Source organism: Mobula birostris, chromosome 9, assembly GCF_030028105.1.
Source record: "Mobula birostris isolate sMobBir1 chromosome 9, sMobBir1.hap1, whole genome shotgun sequence".
Taxonomy (NCBI): domain Eukaryota; kingdom Metazoa; phylum Chordata; class Chondrichthyes; order Myliobatiformes; family Myliobatidae; genus Mobula; species Mobula birostris.
In genome coordinates, this window is record NC_092378.1 from 48,103,956 (window position 1) to 48,116,198 (window position 12,243).

Below are 12,243 nucleotides of genomic sequence, written 5' to 3' on the forward strand. Positions count from 1 at the left end.
CTCTCTCTTTATGTTGGCTTTGACTTCTCTTGTCAGCCATGGTTGCATCATCTTTGGGATATATCTATCCTGTGCCTTCCAAATTCCTCCCAGAAATTACAGCCATTGCTGCTCTGTCATCAACCCTGCCAGTGTTCTCTTCCAATCAATTTTGGCCAGCTCCTCTCCCATACCTCTTAATCCCTTTACTCCACATCTAACTTTAGCTTCTTCCTCTCAAGCTACAGGGTGAGTTCTGTCATGTGATGATCACTGCCTCCTAAGGGATTTTTTTTAACCTTAAGCCCTCTAATCAATTCTAGTTCCTTGCACAATACGCAATCCAGAATAGCTGATTGCCATAAGCTGCTCTAAAAGGTCATCTCATAGTCACTCTACAAATTCCCCTCTTGGGATCCAGCACCAACCTGCCTGCATATTGAAATCCCCCATGACTATTGTAACATTGCCCTTTTGACATGCGTTTTCTATCTCCCATTGTAATTTGTAAACCATATCTTTGCTACTGTTTGGAGGTCTGTATATAGCTCACACCAGGGCCTTTTTACCTTTGCAGTTTCATCGCTCGACCCACAATGATTCTACATTTCTGATCCTATGTCACTTCTTTCTAATGATATGATTTCATTTTTTAACCAACCTGCCTGTCCCTTCAATACAACGTACATTTCAGAACGTTAACTCCCAGCTATAATCTTCTTTCAGTAATAGTTCAGTGATTCCCACAAAATCATAAATGTCAATCTGCCACTGTGCTACAAATTCATTTACCTTATTTTGTATACAGTGTGTACTGAAATCTAACACATTCAGTCCTGCATTCATCACCTTATCAATTTTGTACGCCTTTTACATTGCAGCTCATTCCTTTGACTGCAAATTTGCCCTGTTATCAAGCTCTCCTTGCTAGCAGTCTCACTACACACTGCCTCTGTTTGTAAAGCAACTGCTCAATCCTCAGCCCTATCACTCCAGGTTCCATCCGCCTACCAACATAGTTTAAACCTTCCTGGACAGCTCTAGCAAAACGACACGCAGGATATTGGAAGTCACCTGGGTCCAGATGCAGCCCGTTCCTTTTGTACATGTACCTCGTCCAGAAGAGGTCACAATGATCCAGAAATCTGAACCTCTACCCCTTACTCTAGGTCCTCAGCAACACATTCATCTGCCAAATTATCCGATTCTTACCTTCACTGGCGCATGGCACAGGCAGCAATTCCCAAGATTACTACCTGAAGGTCCTGCTTTTCAGCTTTCTGCCTAGCTCCCTAAAATCTCTCTTCAGGACCTCCGCACCTTTCCTACCTATGTTAATGGTGCTAATATGTACCAGGACTTCTGGCTGCGCACCCTCCCCCCTTTAGAATACCGTGGACATGATCCGAGACATCCCTTACCCTGGCCACTGGGAGGCAACATACCATCCGGATGTCTCTATCACACCCACAGAATCTTGTCTCTGTTCCTCTGTCTATGGAATCTCCCATCACCACTGTACTGCTCTACGCCTGACTTCCTTTCTGAGCCACAGAACCAGACTCAGTGACTGAGACCCAGTCACTGTGGCTTCCCCCGGTCGGACATCTCCTTTAACAGTATCCAAAGTGGTATACTTATTACTGCAGGGAATGGCCACAGGGGTAATCTCTACTGGCTTCCCATTTCTCTTCCTTCTCCTGACAGTCACTCAGTTACCTGCCTCCTGCAACCACCTCCTCATTCTCCCATATGTTCAGTGTGGCTGTGTTCAGTATGAATGCTTCCAGTTTGATATGCTACAACCACACACTCAGTTCAACCTGCTCGAAGGCTGCGGCACTCTCAGCTTCCAGTGTAGCCTCTCCAGTGACACATTATCATCAAAATATCCTGGAAAGCTGGAGGGCAAACTCAAAAATTTGAATAAGATAGAATGGTCAATTATTTTGGAGGCCTTTATATTTTTTCTAATAAGTAACGAGAAAGGAGGAGGAGGAAGAGGATATTCTTCCTTCTATTAGATGAAATGATGGTAAGTACAGTGAGTTATTTGGTGCTACCTACCTCTGCAGTGTAGATATAGATGATACTGAAGTTGGCAGACACTAGGGCACGGAGAATGAAGAGCAAAGTGGTCAGTAATCCCCTAAGAGTGAAAAAAAGATCTGCATTAATGACTCCAAAGGCCCTTTCCTCCCTTTTATAGGCTTTTGACTTGATGGCTTCATTGTGACTTAGGAAAGAGAACAGTCAATATTCCCACCATAAGTTCAAAGAGCAGCAATCTGAGGAGCAGCCTTCACTAATGTTGGTTGATGGTTTAATAGAAAAGGTGGAATAGAGGAAATTTGCCTGCTTCACTCCAAAGAGTGCAATGAATCTTTTATATTCAACTGAGAGGGCAGGCAGCCCCCCAGTTTGATAACTTCATGAGATTCTCCACCAAATTTCACATTTCAATTACACACTATCACCTATCACCTCCCTGCCTCCCTTCACCCACCCCTTTATCTTTCCCCTTACTGGTTTTTCACCTGGAACCTACCAGCCTTCTCCTTCCCACCCTCCCCCCACCTTCTTTATAGGGCCTCTGCCCCTTCCCCCTACAGTCCTGACGAAGGGTTCTAGCCCGAAATGTCGACTCATCGTTTCCACAGATGCTGCCGGACCTGCTGAGTTCCTCCAGCGTGTTGTGAGTGTTTCAATTACACACTCATGTCTCAGTACTTTGGATATTCAGGGAATCAAAGGATAGAGGCTACACAGGGCTGTGTTACAAGATCTTAAAGGATGGTGTCAGAGGCATGAGTGGGCCAGCAGTCCTCTCACTTATTCAATCCTCAGGTTCTTTACACAGTCTACAAAATCAGGGAGTTAGCACACTTTGATTAGGTAGATCTTTTAAACACATCATTAATTGAAGGTTTAGAATAGATGGAAATAGGTTGTCGATAAATTCCACCATGAAGGGTCCCAAACCTTGCTGCAAACGGAGGAGGGATGGACATGGGGCTAGCAGCCGCATCTGTAAAAACACAGAGCTACTTCATATCTGGGAGGGGTAGGATACACCAAGGTGGGCTACACCTGGCAGCAACGTGAAAGACTGGCCAAGAACTGAGAACTCTGTTGAGCCACTGTCGGAGATCTACGCTCCAGTAGGGGTATTGGGCCATGTAAGTGTATGGATACTCAAGTGGTGTGATCAAATTCTAGATTGCACAGTGCATGCCTGGCCCTGATTAACGTCACAACTTGGGAAGTGAAGTTCTTTTATATATCATCCCAGACATGACCTAAAGTGGTGTTTGAACCCACCACCTTATCAGTGGGGGCCGGGGGCGGGGGGGGGGGGGGGGAGATGACATGCTGGTTCCCATATGAGCACCTACTTCAAAGTTTCAACAGCAAAACTTGCAAAATTTCAAAATTGAAAACATTTTAAAATTGACAAAGAGTTTACAACACAGTCTATGTCTCTGGATCATGTACTGTTGGAAAACTTTGTCAACCTGATTCCACTTTCCAATTCTGGTCGCTGCTCTTCAAAGACACATCAAAGTAATGTTTAAATGTGATAGCTTTTTACAGTCCACTTTTATCGATCCGCTTCTCAGTCCACCTACCCCAAGTTTGAACTTCATTCCAATTTTATCTTTCTCGATTTCTATTCCCATGCAGGCTAATTACAGAATCACTACTGCAAAAGCACCCTTCCACAGATACGACTTCAGTCTCCAAATCTATCCCACAACTCAAATTGCCACAGATGCTCCAAAAATTTCTCTGAATCCTCTATGGGAGTTCTATGCACTTCAAAGCTTTCACACTGCCTGTATCTGAATTAGCACCCACTATACTGCAGTGGTGCATTTGCACTTGTTAGATATGTGTTTACGGATTTGCTTTTCCCTCACGTTATTTGCAAGTGTATCATACACTCCCAACAATGAGAAAGCTCCTATGTTGTCATTAGTTCAATCCATGTAAATTTGTAATGCTCCTTCAAATAGATCATCTCTTCTCACGGCTGTGATTGTTTAATTAGCCAAGAGTACCACCAACAACCTCTAACCACCAACCAACCCTATCCCAGTTTATCCCTGATAACAGCTAATTGTTTTCCTTATTACCTTTAAAGCAGGTGGTTTGGCATTAAGAAGAGAACTATTAAAATGGAGGGCAGAATCTGATAAGAACATGAATCAGAGGAACACTTTGAGCAGGGAATTTAATGTGCTTCTGGGAATATGTTCTTTCTGTATTCTCTACTGGATTAATTTCTTAATAAAAGCTATTCCTAGAGAGCAGCTATCAAGTCACTTGTTCAACTAACACTTGGTTGTAGTTACTGTCATTTTTACTCAAAAGCGTTCACTAATGCTTGAGAGGTTGAAGAACCTGTTCAGTTCGGTAGTCATTCCGAAACATTGCCACAGATGAACCACCTCATTCTAACAAGTTTGCAAACAAAGGGAGGCCAGCAATCTGCTCACATTATCATCACACAAGGTGCCAGCCTCTGATTATCCTTAAAATCTCTATGATAGCCATAGACAAAGAGTAAAAAAATGAAAACTTCTGAACCTTTGACGCCCTTATTAAACTAGAATCTATGAACCTCCGCTTTAAATATACCCTATGACTTGGCCTCCACAGCTGTCTGTGGCAGTGAAGTCCACAGATACACTACTCTCCTCCTCATCTCTGTTCTAATGGGATATCCGTGTATTCTGAGGCTCTGTCATCCGGTCCTGGACTTGCCCACGAAAGGAAACATCCTGTCCGCATCGACGGTATCTAGACCTTTCAATATTCGAGAGGTTTCAATGAGATGCCCCCTCATTCTGCTAAACTGCAGTGAGTACCGGCACAGAAGCATCAAACACCTCTCATAACTTAACCCTTTCATTCCCAGGATCATTCTCATGAACCTGATCTGGACCTGCTCCAAAGCCAGCACATCCTTTTTTAGATAAGGGGCCCAACACTGCTCACAATATTCCAAATACGGTCTGACTAATGCCTTCTAAAGCCTCAGTATTACATCCTTGCTTTTATGTTCCAGTCCTCTCAAAATGAATGCTACATTGTATTTGCGTTCCTTACCACCAACTCAATCTGCAAGTTAATCTTTAGGGAATCCTGCTCAAGGACTCCCAAGTCCTTTTGCACTTCTGATTTCTGAATTTACTCCGTTTAGAAGATAGTCTACACTTTTACTCCCTCTATCAAAGTGCATGACCATACACTTTGTTACACTATATTTCATTTGCCTCTTATTTGCTGATCCTCCCAATCTGTCCAAGTCGTTCTGTAGACTCCCTGCTTCCTCAACACTATCTGCTCCCACCTATCTTATTTTCCGTAAACTTGGCCAGAAAGCCATCACTTCCGTCATCCAAATCATTTACATATAACAGGAAAAGAAGCAGTCCCAACACCGACCCCTGCTGAATAACACTAGTCACTGGCAGCCAACCAGAAAAGCGCCCCCCCCCCCCTCCTTTATTCCCATTCTTCACTCCTGCCAGTCAGCCAGTCTCTGAGCTGGTTGTACCAAGGATAATAAAGTTACAGACACAGGAATGGAGAGAATTATGGTGAAGAGTGGGCGTGGCAATGTAAGAGAATCTTGATAATTGACAGTGATGGATAGGTAGAAAACACTGAAATGATGAGAGAAAGCATTATGGATGAAGAGCAGCAACAAAGAAGGAAGGAATTGAAGCTAAATAATAGACAGGGAAGAAAGGGATGGCAGATAAAGGACAGGTGTGCTGGAAAGGGAACTGTGGTTAAAGGACTGTTGAAGTAAAGACTAGTATGTAAAGTACAGGTATGCAGATGAAAGGGAATGTGAGTAAGGAACTGTTACAATGAAGATAAAGGATGGGTATGCTGAAGGAAGGATTAAGAGTGAGTACTAGACATGGTCAAATGTATACAGTGGAGATATACAATGGAGAATGTAAGGTGGTGGAAGAGAGGTGTATTGAACTGTAAAATTGATTGTTGGGAGTAAGGTCACAAGAAGATCCATAAAATCTTGTGTCATCTTTGGAAAACTCTTACCCCTCTGTCCCAAGAGATGGTACAGAACATTCTCCATATGCAGCATCCATTATTCACCCTACCTGGTACTGCAGATGTTGAGGAGGAGAAAGAAAATACCAGAAGCTCCCATTGTTAATGCCAAACTGCGTCGTCTTCCCAAGGTTTCAATGATGAAAGGACTAAATGGAATAACTGTGGGAAAAAATAACCGTTCATTCTTTAGAGAGATATAGAAATAATACAATTCAATTCATTTGGGAAATCAGGGTTTCTAATTAATAAGCCTTGGCCTCAATACCTTCTTGTGCAACTGGATCCTGGACTTCCTCACTTACAGAGTCCAGTCAGTTCAGATTGGCAACATCTCCTCCATAATTACCATTAGCATTGTTGCACCACAAGACTGTATGCTTAGTCCCCTGCACTACTTGATTTCTACTTATGACTGCGAGGCCAAGCACAGCTCTAATACCATATTTAATTTTTCTGATGTTGGCCAAATCAAAGGTGTGACGAATCAGCATATAGGAGGGAGATTGAAACTCTGGCTGTGTTGCCACAACAGCAACTTCTCATTCATTGTTAGCAAGACCAAGGAACTGATTATTGACTACAGGAGTACAAAACTAGTGGTCCATGAGCCTGTCCTCATCAGGGGATCAGAGGTGGAGAGGGTCAGCAACTTTAAATTCCTCGGTGTTATCATTTCAGAGCAGCTGTCCTGGGTCTAGCAGGTAAATTACATTATAAAGAAAGCACAGAAGTACCTCTACTAGGTTAGATGTTTGTGAAGATCCGGTATGTCAAGTAAAACCTTGACAAACTCTTATAGATGTGTGGTGGAGAGTATATCAGCTGATTGTATCATGGCCTGCTATGGATACACCAAAATCCTCGAACGGAAAAACCTACAAATAATAATGGATACAGTCCAGACCATCACATGTAAAGCCCTCCCCACCATTGAATACATCTATATGGAGCGCTGTCACATGGAATCAGCATCCATCAGTGGTTCAATAGTTCAATTTAATATTGGAGAATGTGTACACAGTATACAACTTGAAATCCTTACTCTTTGCAGACTCCATGAAAAAGAGAAAACATGACCCAAAGAATGAACGACAGAAGGACGTGAAAACCTCAAAGCCCCCATCCCCACACACACAAGCAGCAGGAAAAGCATCAGTCAAGGACCCCCACCACCCAGGTCATACTCTCTTCCCGCTGCTGCCATCTAGAAGGAAGTACAGGACCATCAGAACCCACACCATCAGGTTCAGGAACAGTTATTACCCCTCAACCATCAGGCTCTTGAACCAAAGAGGATAACTTCACTCAACTTCACCGACCCCAACACTTAACTTTTCCCATAACCTACAAACTCACTTTCAAGGGCTCTTCATCTCATGTTCTCAATATTTATTACTGATTTATTTTTTCTCTCTCTTTTGTATTTGGACAGTTTGTTTTTTAACACATTGGTTATTTGTCCTGTCTTTCATTGATTCTATTGTGTTCCTTGGATTTACTGTGAATGCCTGCAAAAAATGAATCTCAGGGTTGTATATGGTGACATATATGTACTTTGACAATAAATTTACTTCGAACTTTGAGATTGTGAGAGGGGTTAATATCAGCTAGCTAATAGAATGATGGTACAGATGAATGAGTGGCTGAGGAAGTCGTACAGGTAGCAAGGTTTCAGATTTCTGAATCTTTGGGATGTCTTCTGGGGAATGTATGATCTGTACAGAAAGGATGGGTTAGACCTGAACCTGAGCAGAGCCATTATCCTTGCGGGCAAGTTTGCTAGAGCTGTTGTGGAGGGTTTAAACTAATTTGGCAGGGGGATGGGAACAGGAGCAATAGCGCTGAGGATGGGATAGTCGGTATACAATTTGATGCAGTGTGTAGTGAGACTGTGCAGAGGACAAGCAAATGATAGGGTGGAATGGCACGCAGTAGGCTGGGAAGGCAAAGTCATTGAGTATATTTAAAGCGGAAGTTTAAAATGGAGATTCTTGGTTTGTCAGGGCGTCAAAGGTTATGGGGAGAAGGCAAGAGAATGGGGTTGAGAGAGATAATAAACCAGCCATGTTGGAATGGTGGAGCAGACTCGATGGGCTGAGTGGCCTAATTCTGTTCCTATGGTCTAATATGGCTTCTACAGTTATGTTAAGACTAAACAGAGAGCAAAAGACAAAATTGGTCCTCTAGAAGATCAGAATGATAATCTATATGTGGAGCCAAGAAAGATGGGGGGGTGGGGGAGAAGAGATCTTAAATGGACTTTTTGCATCTGCATTTACACAGGAGATGGACACAGAGTCTATAAAAGTGAAGCAAAGCAGCAGCGAGGACATAGACCCTATACAGATTACGCAGGAGGAGGTGTTTGCTGTCTTGAGGTAAATTAGGGTGAGAAAATCCCCAGGGTCTGAGGTTCCAGAAAATGGCACCAGCGAACAATGCAACCAATTGTGACATCCTTCAGACAGTTCACAAAACTACTTCTTTCACTTCTTTCACATCTTCTCTTTCTTTCAAATATGGCTCTGCTACTGTTGGACCTGTGATCTACATTTTGGTGGTGTGCTTTCGGGCCAATTGAGCAACCTGGCACTTTACTGCCTCCGAGGGTATTTGGTGAGGTTTCAAGCGAATCATGTGGCCTCAAGGCCAAGAAGCCTGGAGACAGGGCATAAGTCCATGATCGACTTAATTTCTCACCAATCTCGCCGTTAAAGCGTCAAGGAAGATTGAAATTATCAAGGCGAGCGGGTGTTCAGCGTTGTCTACCAGCGCTCCTGAACAAAGGTCCTGAGTTTGAATGGTCCCTCTCTCCATTTCACTCGCTGCTGCCGGAGGATGGTGCTAGTCTCATGGGTCTTCAGTAAGGTTTAATTAATGTCATTTGTAGATTGGGCTCCATAGTTCATGTTACGATGTGTCTCTGGTTTCCAGTCACTCCTTTTTGCTGCTATTTTGGGCGATTTTGATTGGGGCAGACTGCACCTAATGAATGAATCAGCAGTAGATTGATTGAACTGGACGTTTTCGGTGACATTGTGAGTTGGTGTTTTATATTCTGACTACTTCGCTCTTTTTTTGCTGTTTGTATGATTTAGTTTTTTTTGTGTGCAGGTGGGGGGTTTGATTGATGGTTTTCTTTGAACAGGTTCCATGGTTTTCTTTGTTTCCTGGCTGTGTGTGGGAAGACAAATTTCAGGGTTGTATACTGGATACATCCCTTAATAATAAGTGTACTTTGCATCTTGAAGCTTTGAAATGTTCCCTTGGACTCTGTGGGAGGCAAGTGCAGAAATTGCAGTGGCCCTAGCAGAGATATTTAGACCATAAGCTATAGGAGCAGAATTTGGCCATTCGGCCCATCGAGTCTGCTCTTCTACTTCATCATGGATGATCCATTTATCTTCTCAGTCCCAAGTCTCCTGCTTTCCCCCTGTATCCTTTCATACTCTGACTAATTAAGAATCTATCAACCTCTGCTTTAAATATACATAAAGACTTAGCCTCCACAGCTGCCTGTGGCAAAGAATTGCACAGACTCAGCACTCTCTGGCTAAAGAAACTCCTCCTCATCACCGGTCTTAAAAGGACACCCCTCTACTCTGCCTCTCGTCTTAGACTCTCCTACCATAGGAAACTTCCTCTCCACATCCACTCAATCAAGGCCTTTCACCATTCAATAGGTTTCAATGAGGTCACCTCTCAATCTTCTGAATTCCAGAGCATACAGGCCCAGAGCCATCAACGCTCTTCATATGAGAAGCTATTTATTCCTGGAATCATTTTCATGAACCTCCTTTGAACACTCCCCAGTTTCAGCACATCCTTTCTAAGATAAGGGGCTCAAAACTGCTCACAATACTCCAGATGAGGCTTCACCAGTCCTTTATAAAATTCTCAACAGTACATCCTTGCTTTTATATTCCAGCCCCCTTAAAATAAATACAAACATTGCATTTGCCTTCCTCACCACAGCCTCAAACTGCAAATTAACCTTTAGAGAATCCTGCTCAAGGACTCCTAAATCCCTTTGCCCGTCAGATTTTTGTATTTTCTCTCCACTTAGAAAATAGTCAACCCCTTCATTTCTTCCACCAATGTACATGGCCATAAACTTCCCTACGACGTAATCCACCTGCCACTTCTTCTCCCATTCCCCTCATCTGTCCAAGTTCTTCTGTGGCCTCTCTATTTACTAAAAACTACCTGCCCCTCCACCTATCTTTGTATCATCTGCAAACTTGGCTCAAAGCCATCAATTCCATCATCAAAATCATTGACATACAGTGTAAAAAGAAGCGATTTCAACACAGACTCCTGTGGAGCACCACTAGTCACCAGCAGCCAACAAGAAAAGGTTCCCTTTATTCCCACTCTTTGCCTCCTGGCAATCAGCCACTGCTTTGTCCATGCTAGAATCTTTCCTGTAATACCATGGGCTTGTACCTTATTAAGCAGCCTCATGTGTGGCACCTTGTCTTCAGAAGGCCTTCTGAAAATCCAAGTACACAACATCAACCGATTCTCCTTTGTCTAACCTGCTTGTTACTTCTTCAAAGAATTCCAACAGATTTATCAGACAAGATTTTCCCTTGAGGAAACCATACTGAGTAGGGCCTATTTTATCATGTGCCTCCAAGTACTCTAAAACCACATCCAATTGACTCCAACATCTTCCCAACCACTGAGTTCAGACTAACTGGCCTATAATTTCCTTTCTTCTGCCCCTCCACTTCTTGGAGAGTGGGGTGACATTTGCAATTTCCAGTCCTCTACAACCATTCCAAAATCTAGTGATTCTTGAAAGATCATTACGAATGCCTCCTCAATCTCTTCAGACACCTCTTTCAGAACTCTGGGGTGTACAACATCTGGTCTAGGTGACTGATCAACCTTCAGACCTTTCAGTTTCCCAAGAACATTCCTCTAATAATGGTAACTTCACATACTTCATGCATGGCTTTGTGCATGGCAGGTCATGTCTAACCAATCTTATAGTTTTTCAAGGAATTTACCAGGACGGTTGATGAAGACAAGGCAGTGGATGTGTCTGCATTTACTTGAACAAGGCATTTGATAAGGTCCTGCATGGGAGGTTGGTCAAAAAGGTACAGTTGCTTGGTATTCAAGATGAGGTATTAAATTGGATTAGACATTGGCCTTGCGGAAGGCACTATAGAATAGTAGTAGATGGTTGCCTCTCTGACTGGAGGCCTGTGACGTGGTATGCTGCAGGGATCAGTGCTGTGTCCACTATCGTTTGTCATCCATATCAATGATCTATTTGATCTAATGATCTAACGTGGCTATTTCGATCAGCAAATTTGCGAATGACACCAAAAGCATACGCAAAAGCAGAATAACATTCCTTGCTAAGAAAAAAGCAGATGTTTCCTGGAATTTTAATTTTAGTTGCAGAAGTCATGAGAAGTTAATGGTGTAACTGTTGCAATGAATTTCTAGTTGTGCATTAGTACCTTGGAATTTGACATCCATTTATTGTTGGATTTTAACTCCATGGATTTCTGGATAATTATTTTAACTGTCTAAAACTGTCTTATATATTGGAAATCTCAGGTGTATCAGCCACTCCATTCGCTTTGAACATAAACGTTACTTAACAAAAAGTTCAAAACTATGTAGCCAACATCTTGAAAACTGACAATTACATGTAACAGTAGAATAATATTTTAACTTTTAAATGACATTTTTGTTCGTATTCTTACACATGAATTCTCCTAAAGTGCTGATAACCATGGTCTGGTAATCTGCAGCTTCGAACATTTTACAATGGCAAGTTTCCAGTGAATTATAGACATTTGATCCTTCAGGAACACCACAGACAGGATTGTTTTCCAAGAGTTCTGAGCTGGTTAAGACGAGCCCATAATAAGCGAATGCTGTTCCCAACCTAGACGGAAACACGTAGGCAAATTATATCAAACACTGTCTTCAGCTCAAGTTATTTTATTAAATAAATTTCACCACTTTTCTTTCAGAAAAAAACTTTTTAAATAGTAGCAAATCGGCACAGTCCTGACACATTTGAGTCAAGTCAAGCAGGCTGACAGTGTTTCAATAGTCCCACTGTATTATTGATAAACCATTTTAAGTCTTCATCAAACTGAGAGGTCAAGATCCCTACGCCATAACCTGAAGTGCACCTCTCCC

The 12,243-nt window shown here is 42.6% G+C and overlaps 1 protein-coding gene across 6 annotated transcripts in view; it reads right to left on the reverse strand.

Annotated features, from left to right (window-relative positions):
• svopl (SVOP-like) overlaps positions 1 to 12,243 on the reverse strand; it is a 155,692-nt gene that overhangs the window by 45,045 nt on the left and 98,404 nt on the right. For all 6 annotated transcript variants that reach the window (XR_011887179.1, XR_011887180.1, XR_011887181.1 and 3 more), the window contains 3 exons: positions 11,799 to 11,983; positions 6,120 to 6,231; positions 2,047 to 2,128 (listed from right to left, as the gene is read on the reverse strand). Coding sequence is in view for 3 of the 6 variants with exons in the window: in XM_072268009.1 (XP_072124110.1) it covers positions 2,047 to 2,128; positions 6,120 to 6,231; positions 11,799 to 11,983 (379 nt within the window). In the remaining 3 variants the exon portion in view is untranslated. The remainder of the gene's footprint in view (positions 1 to 2,046; positions 2,129 to 6,119; positions 6,232 to 11,798; positions 11,984 to 12,243) is intronic.